The 12,008-nt window shown below is 43.8% G+C and overlaps 2 protein-coding genes across 2 annotated transcripts; one reads left to right on the top strand and one right to left on the bottom strand.

The window, feature by feature from the left end:
- Positions 1-635: 635 nt before the first annotated feature.
- LOC133912351 (ubiquitin-conjugating enzyme E2 32-like) lies at positions 636-3,405 on the top strand. Its single transcript, XM_062355036.1, has 5 exons — positions 636-895; positions 1,352-1,483; positions 1,582-1,666; positions 2,520-2,683; positions 2,762-3,405. The coding sequence occupies exons 1-5, from the start codon at positions 782-784 to the stop codon at positions 3,206-3,208; spliced, it is 942 nt and encodes a 313-aa protein (XP_062211020.1). The 5' UTR covers positions 636-781; the 3' UTR covers positions 3,209-3,405.
- A 1,868-nt stretch (positions 3,406-5,273) lies between these two features.
- LOC133912352 (ATP-dependent Clp protease proteolytic subunit 5, chloroplastic-like) lies at positions 5,274-8,688 on the bottom strand. The gene is made up of 9 exons (XM_062355037.1): positions 8,493-8,688; positions 8,316-8,411; positions 8,086-8,209; positions 7,893-7,985; positions 7,511-7,556; positions 7,344-7,416; positions 6,372-6,406; positions 6,185-6,273; positions 5,274-5,956 (listed from the first exon to the last, which is right to left on the bottom strand). Exons 1-9 carry the CDS (start codon positions 8,588-8,590, stop codon positions 5,759-5,761), a joined length of 852 nt encoding a protein of 283 aa, XP_062211021.1. The 5' UTR covers positions 8,591-8,688; the 3' UTR covers positions 5,274-5,758.
- Between the last annotated feature and the right edge of the window lie 3,320 nt (positions 8,689-12,008).

The following is a 12,008-nucleotide window of genomic DNA, read 5'->3' on the forward strand; positions in this document are numbered from 1 at the left end:
CATTTTTTACTATATAACCTAGGACTAAAAATAATTTTAGAAATTAGTCCATCACATAAGAAGAATATTAGTGAATTTTCTTAGATTTTTGAAAAATTATTTGAGACTCTAACAATTGTTAAAAGTTATAAAAGTATCCTTTTTAGAATTTTAGTTTAAATTCTACACATTATTTTATGTGAATTCAATTAAAATGAGTTGCACATATATTATGAAATACATACAAAAAGTTCTATAATTTTTAGAGGAACAGAAGACCACTATTTTGTATAGAGAAGATAAGAGAGGAAAATAGAGATATAAACAGTACTTCTAGCACAGTATTATTCACATAGACACCCTTTGGTGAAATATTAAGACACTACTACGATACCGTAAGTACTTACCGCTCTATCAAAAAGTGGTAAAAATCTAACGGTCGCGTAAGATGACGATAGACGTCTATTCTTAGCCCAACACCTACCGGCCACGGACCCTTAGCCCAACATCTACCGGCCCAGTAGGTAACTCGCCCAACACCCAACCACTTGAAAGCTTTCCGACCCATTTCGCCCACGATTCAATCACCAATAGCGACGCGCCACGTAAACCAATCCACATCATCTCCCACCTCAACCCTCGCTTAGCAGTAGGCCCACATAGCATCCACCCTTTAACATCCCTCACGCGCTTCCACTGCATCTCGTCCCCTCTCCTCTCCTCGATTCCCAATTCGAAGGCGGCTAACCCTGCGCCGATAGGCGGCGGCGGCGAGGCTAGAGGGTTCCCTGCGGCGGCGGCGATGGCGGCTTCGGCGAAGTACAACCGTAGCAATCCGGCGGTGAAGCGGATCCTGCAGGAGGTCAAGGAGATGCAATCCAACCCCTCCCCCGACTTCATGGCCCTGCCCCTCGAGGTCCCAATCTTACCCCCCCCCCCCCCTCTATCTCTTACCTGTACCACGAGTTGTATCCGATCTGATATTTCTCATGTCCGAATCGAACGTCAGTTGAGTAATTATTGGATTTCGTGTCGTTTTTGGTGTTAGGTAGTTTAGGGGCTCGATAAATTCGTTGACCGTGAGGTTTTCGTACATTTCGTTATAGATCTGTTTGTTTTAGTGGCATAATTAGCATTCTGATCAAGTAACCATAGGTCCTTGCAGTTGTAGTAGTAGATATGCAACATGGAGCAGTATGCTGGATATTGTGTAGGTTCCTAACATTTGGAGGAGTTGAGTACGCGCATGAAGTGTAATGGCTAAGCCAGTTCATCTACATGTTAGGAGATAATTATGGAAATGAGATTTAGTATGGCAATATGTTTGAGGCTGATAGGTGAGTTATTATTCACAAGATATGCATTTGAGCAGGAGGACATATTCGAGTGGCAATTTGCTATCCTGGGACCACGTGACAGCGAGTTTGAGGGTGGAATCTACCACGGCAGGATCCAGCTGCCCTCTGACTATCCATTCAAACCGCCGTCCTTCATGCTGCTCACGGTCTGCAATCTAAGGATTCTAGTTTCCCTTTGTAAGTTGAGCATCCTGTTGTGAGCGGTTGCTAATCTGGGTGTTTTTTTATAATCTATGTGCTGCAGCCAAGTGGACGATTTGAGATTCAGAAGAAGATATGTTTGAGCATATCCAATTACCACCCTGAGCACTGGCAGCCATCATGGAGTGGTTAGTAGCCCTGGGACATTTGTTTGTAAATGACTGCTGAAGTGCCCTTGGTAGATTCTTTGAAGGACACCTCTAATAATCTGAGAAGCACCATTTTTCATAGTCCATGTTGATATGGTCTTGTGGGCTATACGAGCATGGTTCAAAACAAAATACTTTTGGTCTTTGGAATTCCCATGGAACAAGCACGTTTGATGGGTATGTATAGTAGGTATATGCTAGCATTGTGTGTACTACGAATCGTTTATACATACTAACTATAACAAAGACCAGAGATAACAGTACATTCGCTGCTGCTTCATAGTGTGCATACATATGTTATGTACCCTATATGAACATGGTGCAAAAGGAAACGGTTATTTGATTCTTTGAGGAATTGCCCTTGGCAAGTATTTATCCCCATGACCAGGCCAAAGGAGGAACATGTATTTTCTATGCGTTATGTACGATTTTTGTTGGGAATCAAATGCATGTTGGAGTATGCAATAATTTCACTAAATTAGTGCGACCCTGTTTATACAAGGACCCTTGGGATTTATTGTTTGGTTTTCAACTCAACAATATGACAATACCTGCCTTTTAATTTGTTGCCGTTCAGTTGGAACGGATTTTCTTGTCCATTAATTATAATTTGAAAATAGGCTAAATGGTCCATTGTTTTAAATGTATGAATTTGGTATGCTTGTAGATAGCTTGGCGTTATGTTTGCAAATCAATAGATTGTTGTCCATTATGGGAGTCCTTTCTGGTTAGTCGATGCAGGATGTTTTTCCCCTTCATTTATGGATGGCTTTTCTTTCATGATTTTGTGTTCACAGGGTTTAACTCCTAAGTTAAACTATTCTTGTTCCAGTGCGCACAGCGCTAGTAGCCTTGATTGCATTCATGCCAACAAACCCTGGTGGGGCGTTGGGCTCACTGGACTACAAAAAGGAAGATAGATGGGCGCTTGCTTTAAAATCGCGTGAAGCACCACCAAAATTTGGTTCCCCAGAACGCCAGAAAGTAATTGATGAGGTAAATTCCCAGCTCAGCCTTAAGAACAAATATGCATGCCATTTCTGCATCTTTGACATAGTACTGTTGTGACCACAGATCCATGAGCAAATGCTCAGTAAGGCACCACATGTTCCTCAACAGCTAACAAATGGCCCTAATGAGGAGTCTAACCAATTACCCGCCCCTGGCTCTTCTGGTGAGCATGTGGACAAGGCAGCTGAAGGCAATGACACATCTGGGTCCATGTCAGCCTCCTTGGGTAACCTTACTGAGCCTGAATCTGAGTCTGAAGTTGTAGAAAACACTGGTGAAGGCCCGGCAGCTGAGGTTGCCAACCACCATATGCCTGAAGCGACTCATAGAGAAAACATTCCAAGAGTTCCTTCGGCGCCACAGAATCCTGCTGTTGCCATCCAGAAGCCAAAACATGACAGGCTATTGACCTTGGCCGCATTTGGGCTGACTCTTGCTATTATGGCCCTTGTGATCAAGAAGTTTTTGAAAATTAATGGCCTAGCTGGTTTTATCGAGGGCAAGTTCTGAGTAGCCTTGTGTCTGAGTGGATGTGTTATGGTCTATAATTTATAACCCCCAAAAAATTGTAAATGGCTGTTGTCTAGTTATAGATGAAATCAAAGTGGGACGATACTGTCAATACCCCATTGTATGTAGTACACTTGATGGAAAATTGCTGAGGCCTTGCATCTTCTGTTTGTGCATGTTGTGCTATGGCATGCTTAAAGTGTGCTGTTTGTCTTCCCGCCTTACAGAGTTCCAATTATTCTGGATGATGAGATCCCTGATACTCGATGCCTTTCAGACAGCATATTTGTCTTTTAGTGAGATGCCACTTCGAATCTGTGTCCAGTTTGTTGCCGTTCCAGGGTTGCACTGGCCGTCATGCCCCCGTTACTATCGACCTCAAGACATCAGACCATGCTAACCCTGGAAGACTCGCAAGAGACCGTGTGCAGTGCGGATGCGCCGTATTCGGTGAGACGCGTAAAGCGGTCAGAAACTCGGAAACGCTAGTATCTGCTGTCAGCACCTGGAAAACGCTGTTAACAAATTGGAGTTGGTTTCGCCTATAGAACGTCGACGGAATACGGATAACGGAGGGGCAGACAAGAAGGATATAGATATTGAGAAAATAGAAAACTTTAATGTTTTCGTGGGCCTCTTCCTTTTTGGACCGGCTGGCCTGTCTCCTCTTTGTGGCCCGAGCCCATTCTCGGTGTGCTCTAGGTCTCGGTTGACGCTAGGGTTTTGGGGACGGTCTCATTTTGGCTGGCGGAGATGCTGGGAGTGGGAGGCTTGGTGGCGGTGCAACCGTCTCCAGGTCCGACGGGCTCGGGAGATTGGATGGCGTCGTCCTCATGCCTACTTGAAGGTCAGCATCCTCTCGGGAAAAGGCAGAAGAGACTGGAGTATTCCTCTCGGTTTTCCTCTCTAATCTCTTTGATATTTGGCTTGATTTCTGATCTGGGACCAAAGCTTCTCTCTCTGGAGTTGGTGCTTCGGTATTTGGGGATCAAGTGGAGGAGCAGCTGCTCCTGGTGTTGTTCGGTGCTGCACAGCTGAGGCTCGCCCGCACTGCACTGACTGTGTGGTAGAGGCATTGTATCTCCGTCTTCCTCACTCCGATGGCAACGACGGGTTGTTGGAATTCTGGGACAGCGGCATCAAAGCCGTGCCTTGCCTCTCTGATTAATCTGTTCGAGTGTATAGCACTGTGAGTATATCAACTCTCCTCTCTCTTTCTCGGTTAAATTGGACAGCTCAGATGTGCATGCTTAGTTGCTCGATGATGATGAGATGTGTAGATGTATAGAGCAAATTTCTTGAGTTCTATAGTTGTGATATGAGATAAGTCTGGCTCTGTGATTCACTGCCATCACTTGGAGGTTATTTGAGTGGTTGACACTCGGTTCCTACACCTTAGGTCATCAGTGTGATCCCTGTATGTGTGCTCTTATGTTCTCAGTTATGTTATTTTCCTCTAGTATTGATTTTGATGAGCTAGCAGTGGAGAATTGTCTTTGATAGCTGGTTGATCCTTTCCTATTATGCGGTAGTAGACTGCTAGCATTGAGAAACACTGAGAACTCTTTTGATCTATATAGTTCTTTTCAGTATGATGAACTGGAAATTCTGAGAGCTAGATTAGACTCTATCTACTATTGTGGCACTCGGAAATTTTGCTCTATTCATGATGCTTATTGTGGAGCAATTTGGGAGCAGAACATTTATAGTTCTGGGGCCAATTGTTATTTCATTTCTGAGAGCACTAATGATTCTTTATCACATCTGCTGTCCAATTTATATAGTACTCATGATATGTGTTATTTCAGTTCCTCTGTCCTATTTCACTCGGATCATGTGTATTGTTGATGTGCTATCAATATCTTATATACTTATGTATGGAATTATGGAATCCATGCTCTTATTATCACATTTTATACAACAATAGATACCAAGGAGGGCACATTAGCTAACGATAAGGTGATACATGACAGCATTTGTTCCACATAGAGAAAAAAGAGGAAAGAGATAACACAGCTAACTCTTGTTAAAGAGAGTCTAATAAGAAACAAGGCATGTGTCAGCATTAAAAATATAAAAAGATTACTTTATAGATAGACGATTGGAGAAGTTATTTAGTATAGTCTATAGACATGTACTATCTAAACAATTAAAGATGCTCTAACGAACTAGCGGTGAGTGTAATAACCTCGTGGACAGTTGTTCGATACAAGAACATACATATAGATCTCTGCCTCTTGGATCACCAGAAAACAGAAGATATAGCTCCGTATCAAACGAAGAACTTGCCAACTCAGCATCAGCAACCGGGCGATGATAGCACGCTCAAGCAGGGCTCCATGCATGGCGAAAACTGACGAATTAAGTACCTAATCCAATTCCAATATCTATCGTGATTCGTGAAGGAAGGGTATCCTAGTCGTAGTCTCGTGTTGTACAGCGTTTGAAACCTCAGGATGCGGAATTACAACACCATCTAAGCCAGGCTAATAAAAACCCAGTTCTAAGAGATACAGCTAAAATGTTTCGTAGGGGTTGAGCACTTCATTTCTAACTGGAAGCTGGAAGCGGTTGAAGGGCCTTAAGGGGATTCATGATTACTCCATCAATAAGGCCATACTCCTTTGCCTCTTTCGCGCTCATGAAGTAGTCACGGTCAGTATCTACGTTGATCTTATCCAGGGGCTGCCCAGTGTGGTATGCCAGATATCCATTTAAGTTAGCCTTGTGGTGCAGCATCTCATTGGCCTAAAGAGAATAATCATAAATTAGATGGTCAGTGGCCTTCTCGTGATGCAAATAACAACTGTATTTCACTTTCTTACTCCTAGCTTACTAAAGTGTGTACTTAATTGCAGAACAAGTGTAAACCAGCTGGACATGAAAATATAGAAAATAAAGATTGCCGATAAACCAGCTGGACATGTTGTCCAGGTCTGGAACAAGCAGGGGCATGGTTCCACTTCAGGAATTTACCTGGATCTCAAGATCAGTCTCTTGTCCTTGGGCTCCTCCAAGAGGTTGATGGATCATTATCCTTGAGTTAGGTAAGCTGTACCGCTTTCCTGCATTACATTCACCAGTTCTATGACTTTTATACCCAAGTATGGTCAATCTAGCGGTACACTACATGTAGTATTATAGTAACAATCACTACCGTTACCTTTGGTTCCAGCACTAAGCAGAAAAGCTCCCATACTGCCAAAAGGACAACAACGGCACAAAGGCACAAAGGAACGTGTAAGAATATCAGTCAGGTAATGGAAGACAACATAGCATTAGCTGAGGCAGAACGTAATATGAAGTTAAGGTCAGAACATTCATCAGGGCACAATAAGATGAAATGGCCACAGAAAAGCAGTAATGAATGATGATGTTTACACAAAAATACTGTAAGCCTCAGACATTGATTACATCTCTTCATTATATCCAAGCCACTATTGTATAATAACAGCCAGTTACACTGAAGACTAGGAACCGCATGTTCTAAATTAATCCTACTTGCCAGCATAGCTCATTCTGACCTTTTGCTTATAGCAGAAGCCTACTGAAATTAGAATTACAATTAAATTATTGTAGATTTTTATGCTAATAATTAATGAGCAATCTCACCACAAATGGTCGATTTGGAGAATAACAAAACCTCAACTAAAGTAAGAACACAAAATGAAACAGACCACTGTTGCTGAAATCAGTATGAAATTCACAGCCATACAGTTCGAGACAATCTTCTTGATGAAAGAGATATTAGGTTAGAAAACCAAAGCCATGTAAATTTATTTGCTACAAGAGCTAAACAAAAATCAACGTACAATGTGGAGTGTGGACGCTACAGCAACATAAACATGAACTCATCAACCCAAAATCCCAGAATTGGCAAAGTATACTGAATTGAACATTCCAGTTACCACTAAAGACTAAATGTGTTTCCCACATCCTGAAAACAAAATTGCACAGGCAAAGATAAACAGCTGGTATGCTCAGATGGGGGATACAGTCCCAAACAGGAACTGCAACATAAACTTAAACAATTAAACATAGAGGTGAAGGTCATATAACGTGCAAAGCACGTAAATTTGAATCAATCGCCGATCATTCAACATAAATGTATGGATAAGAAGTATGTATTCAGTACCTTGCTGCTAGTCCAATACAAACAGTGGAAACATCAGGCCTGATATGCTTCATTGTATCAAATATAGCCATCCCTAATAGAAGAAAATGCATTCATGATTTAACTGAAGTAACTGATGCAAGCATAAAATGTATCTATGCTAACAAATTTGTACAATGAGTTATTACCAGCTGTCACTGACCCTCCAGGTGAGTTCACATACATAATGATATCCTACAAGAAAATTGACAAGAATCAAGCACTAGATGGAAGTAAGAACCCACGTTTGAATATATGATGTCATGGAAGTAGATCCCCAATGCTAGATGAAATGGCAACATTGGCCCCACATAAAAATAAATAAGTTCAGAGGTCACAATTGTATAACACAATTTCAAGCCTACCTAGGAAGCTAGAAATCCAAGCAACTAAGAAAATTACAAATTATTAAGGGTGTGGGTATTTCACTGTCCAGTACTCCAGTATGAACAAATAAAGGACCATTTCAGCATAAGCACACTAATCACATGGGAATTACAGAGTCAAATAGTTTTCCCCCTTCATTCTCACCTTAGTGGGATTGATGGCGTCAAGATAAAGCAGTTGGGCGACAATAATGTTTGCCATATCATCCTCCACAGGCCCACCGCAACGGATAATCCTCTGAACAAGAAAAGGCATAGTCACACACCACACATTAATTCCAATAAAATCCCAATTACAAGGAGGCAAAACACTTCTACACAATCCAGTACTGTCATACATGCTGGAAGAGCTGGCTGACGACGCTCTGGAACCGCTCCATCACCATTGGCGACGGCCCGCGCTCCTGCCCCGCCGCATACTCCACCGGGAAGTAGGGCGATCTCGGCACCACCAAGTCATCCCTACCACACACACACACCCACAAAAGCAGCATCAGCACCCTACGACCCAAAAGAAACCCACTCTGACCCACCACCCACAGGACGAAGAATACGCGTCAGATTGTACCTGATCGACCAAATCCCGTGCCGCTGTGCAGCTCCGTAAGGCCTCGCGCCCCTGACGGAGGCCGCGGCGGTCACGGCGCGAGCGCACCTCCTGTTCCTGCGAGACGAAGATGGAAACGGTTAGGGCACGGAGGCCGCAAGAGGAAGGCGAAGGAAGAACACGGGTGGGAGGGCGAACCTGCGGAATGGGAAGGATTTGGGGGTGGGTGTGGTGTTCGTGTTCGGGCGGAGGAGAGGGGCAGTCAGCGACGAGGATGCGGCGGCGGTGGTCGCCATGATGGGAGCTCGCGTGGGGTGGGGTTTTGAGCGGAGAGGGCTTTGGTTGGGCGTTGCGCCTTCTTATCCGCGAGTGGTAAGAGAAGAGAAGAAGACTCGCTTCACTGGGGGAGTGAGTGAAGACATGTAGGGGTGGGCGTTCATGTATATTCGAATTTTTAGTTTGGGTATTTTGAGTATTTTGAATTTTGGTTTTCTAAAATTAGTATCTAAAATATGTTTCAAAAATTCGATACTGAAATTTTGGTTTGGTATTCGAAATACCCAAGTTTCTTATATGATACTCCTTTTATTATTTTGGTTTGATGTTTTAGATTTATGCATAGTTATTAAGAAAAAGAAAAAAAGTAAAAACTTACTACATACCCTTAGTAAAGTTGTCGCTTACTATCTTATCAAATTTGTTTGTCCTAAACTAACTATATTGACTGATGCAATGAAATTGAGTTTCATAATCTTGTATAATATTTCACAATTCACACACTAAACGAGGAAACATGTGCTATAGGAACATATATGTATATGTCTCTTCTCGAAACAGTATAACATCAAATAAAAAGAATAATTTTTCTCTCCAAAAATACTAAATGAAAAGAACATAATGATATTTCGAATACCCGAGGAACATAAAACAAAACAGTCATCTGGGATCCATACCGAAATTTCGATCTTCAGGTAATTCGACTTCGGTCTCGGCTTTGGGCTTCGGCCTTGAGCTTACATGGAGGCCTAGTAAGGTTCAGAAACGTGTAGTACTGAAAGTTTTTCTCTCCTTTATTTTTTTTATTAAAAAATTACTACTTGAAGAGGTTAGATTGCCATGTTTGAAAATTGAAAGTGAACAAAAAAAAGGAGAAAAACTGAGTTAAGCTTTGCATTTGGTGTTTGAACTTGCAGCTAGAGTAGATCCCAGTAAAGATAATTGTACTGACACGCTACTCTCCGATTTATTTAGGTTACTAGTTTTTCTCCCGTGAAGACTAGAGATCACAGAACACACCCATAGCACCCCTCCCACACACACAATTCTTTTTTTTTTTTTGTTAACACCTGATATGCAAGGCTATCAGGTTTTTTTGGGCCGATGAACTATTCTGGGCCATCCCTGTTCCTTGGCAAACTTGCAGTGGCCGTGTATCAGAGTTAAAGGCGTGTTCCAGGACCAGGAGATCAACCCAATTCGATGGTCGAAGTCGAACAGGATCGATGTCCCGATTGAGGCTAGGTAGTATTTGGGCGTCAAGGCGGATTCCAGCCACAGCGATCCTCAACAACCCTTGACCAAGGTGAGGCGACGCTGAGTAGGGATAGAGGAATGGAAAGAGGAGAGGAAGGCGGCAGCAGGAGGAACTCTATACGAGATCTGTGTGGCTTTGCGAGCTTAGAGAGACGGAGGTTTAAAGGTGGTGATGGCATGCGTGCTTACCTCCTCAAGTCCTTCTAGCCTTCTGGGGATGTGTGACCGGTTATATTGGCATGGGCTAAGACAAATGTGCGAACAAAAGAGGGCACCTACGTTAGGTGGGTTGGGTAGGGCTGATGGGCCCACAGATGGCAGCCCATCTCTTATTTCCTTCTCTTTTCTTTTGGCTTTCTTTTCTAACTGTATGATAGATATTATTTACAATGAGGTATTGATTGGATGAATCGAAGTTGTGTTTCACATCGTTAATTTATCATCCTAAGGAGATATACCCCTTGTACCATATTTTTTAGATATCGATTCGTATCCCGATCTATTCTTCGATCCGATAGATCCGAATTTTTGGTAGCTATGATACGCACTAGCTAATCTCGTCTGCTCAGTAGGTATGCAGAAGGGCAGTACTAGCAATCTGGCACTAGCTAGCACCTAGCGGCCAACAAGCACAGAGCACGTCTGTTAATTGCCTTATTCCCGAATCGCTTACAAGCTACAAGTTGCAATTAGCAAAGCAAGTTGTCCTCAACCGCCTCGGCATGTGTAATATGTGGTGTCGACCGCGAAGCGCAAGCGGTAAGCCGGTAGGAGACACGGGCGTTTGGTGAGTGCAACAACCGGCAGCGTCTGCGATGTGCGAGCAGTCGAGGTGGCTGACGTCCTCGTACCGTGCGGCGCCGCGGCCGACGCGGCGCACGGTGCTATAAGCGCTGGTAGCACGTCGGCAGCTGGGCAGCATGCTGTCGCGGACTTGCGGCAACCAGCACACAACACGCGGCTCTCGCGGTCAAGGTGGCCGGGGCAGCGGCAGGAGCGGCGACCCTTGTGGCCCCCTTGAGATTCCGCTCAAGCCCCGCCGCTGCATAGCACAACCCCTCCTGCCGCTTAGACCTCCGTCTCCACCTCGGCCTTCGACCCACGCGCTCTCCGCTAGTTTCTCTGCTCCACGGCGCCTCATCTCATGCTCGCCTCCATCACTCCAGCGCGCCTTGCTGACCTTGGTCGTTGCACTCGCCGGCTCCAGCCAGCGCCCGCGCCACGCGTTGCTGCTACCTGGCCGTGCTATTTTCTCCGGCGCGACTGGAGCGAGGAGAATCGCCCGCGTCTAAGAATAAAGAGTGAATAAAATAATTGGAACTTTCTGGCCTCAAGGCTGGAACAGATTTTGCCATCAATCAGAATGATTTTGAATTTGGATTGGAGCAATTTTTTCTTGATCCTGTTGTCGAGGATGATCCCGAGGCAACTGTTAGACCATCTTTAATCATATATTTTTTTTATTTTGTTCTCTTCCTAATTCCCTTCCTCGTTCTTATTCTTTTTATTTTCTCTCATCTCCAACAGCTTCACTTCGAGTGAAATCGCGAAGGGAAAGGAGAGATAATCCCGTTTTGAAGGAAATGATTCTAAAAATTTCATAGTGAAAAGAACTATGAAGAAAAACTGTTGAAACGCTGAAGGAAACGAAAATTCTTTCACGAGTGAATTTTGGCCCTCGAAAGAAAGCTGTTGGGGGCTAGCCTAAGGCGAAGGTTGGGAGCGCCGGCTAGGAGGTGTGTGCCGTGGGGTGCAGGTTGGGCCCAACAACTCAAACATAATGTGGGCCACGGGAGGGTGTTGTGGGCCGACGCAGGAGCGGAAGGTGTTTTGCGAAACTCGGATTATGGCCGCATGTGCACTCTATAGACGCCCGCTTTTTCCGGTATCCGGTTGTAACTTGGATAATTACTTTCTGTAATCTTACAATATAGAGAGAGAAAATAGATTATAAGCATTTTCAGAAATAAATGCAGTGTCATAGCGTTCGCAGGTGCAATTTGGAAAAGCATGACTGCATGCGTACTGAAGCATCAAATGTAGAACAATGGGGTAAGTATGACGTGTCCTTGTTTTTGTCTGATCCTGTCTAGGACACCGCTGCTTTGTAATGGTGGTGGTATCATGGACCAGTTGTAGTAGAGAGCAACTATTTCTAGACTTTACGTGATGGCATCACAA

The sequence above is a fragment of the Phragmites australis genome, chromosome 3, assembly GCF_958298935.1.
Source record: "Phragmites australis chromosome 3, lpPhrAust1.1, whole genome shotgun sequence".
Classification (NCBI taxonomy): domain Eukaryota; kingdom Viridiplantae; phylum Streptophyta; class Magnoliopsida; order Poales; family Poaceae; genus Phragmites; species Phragmites australis.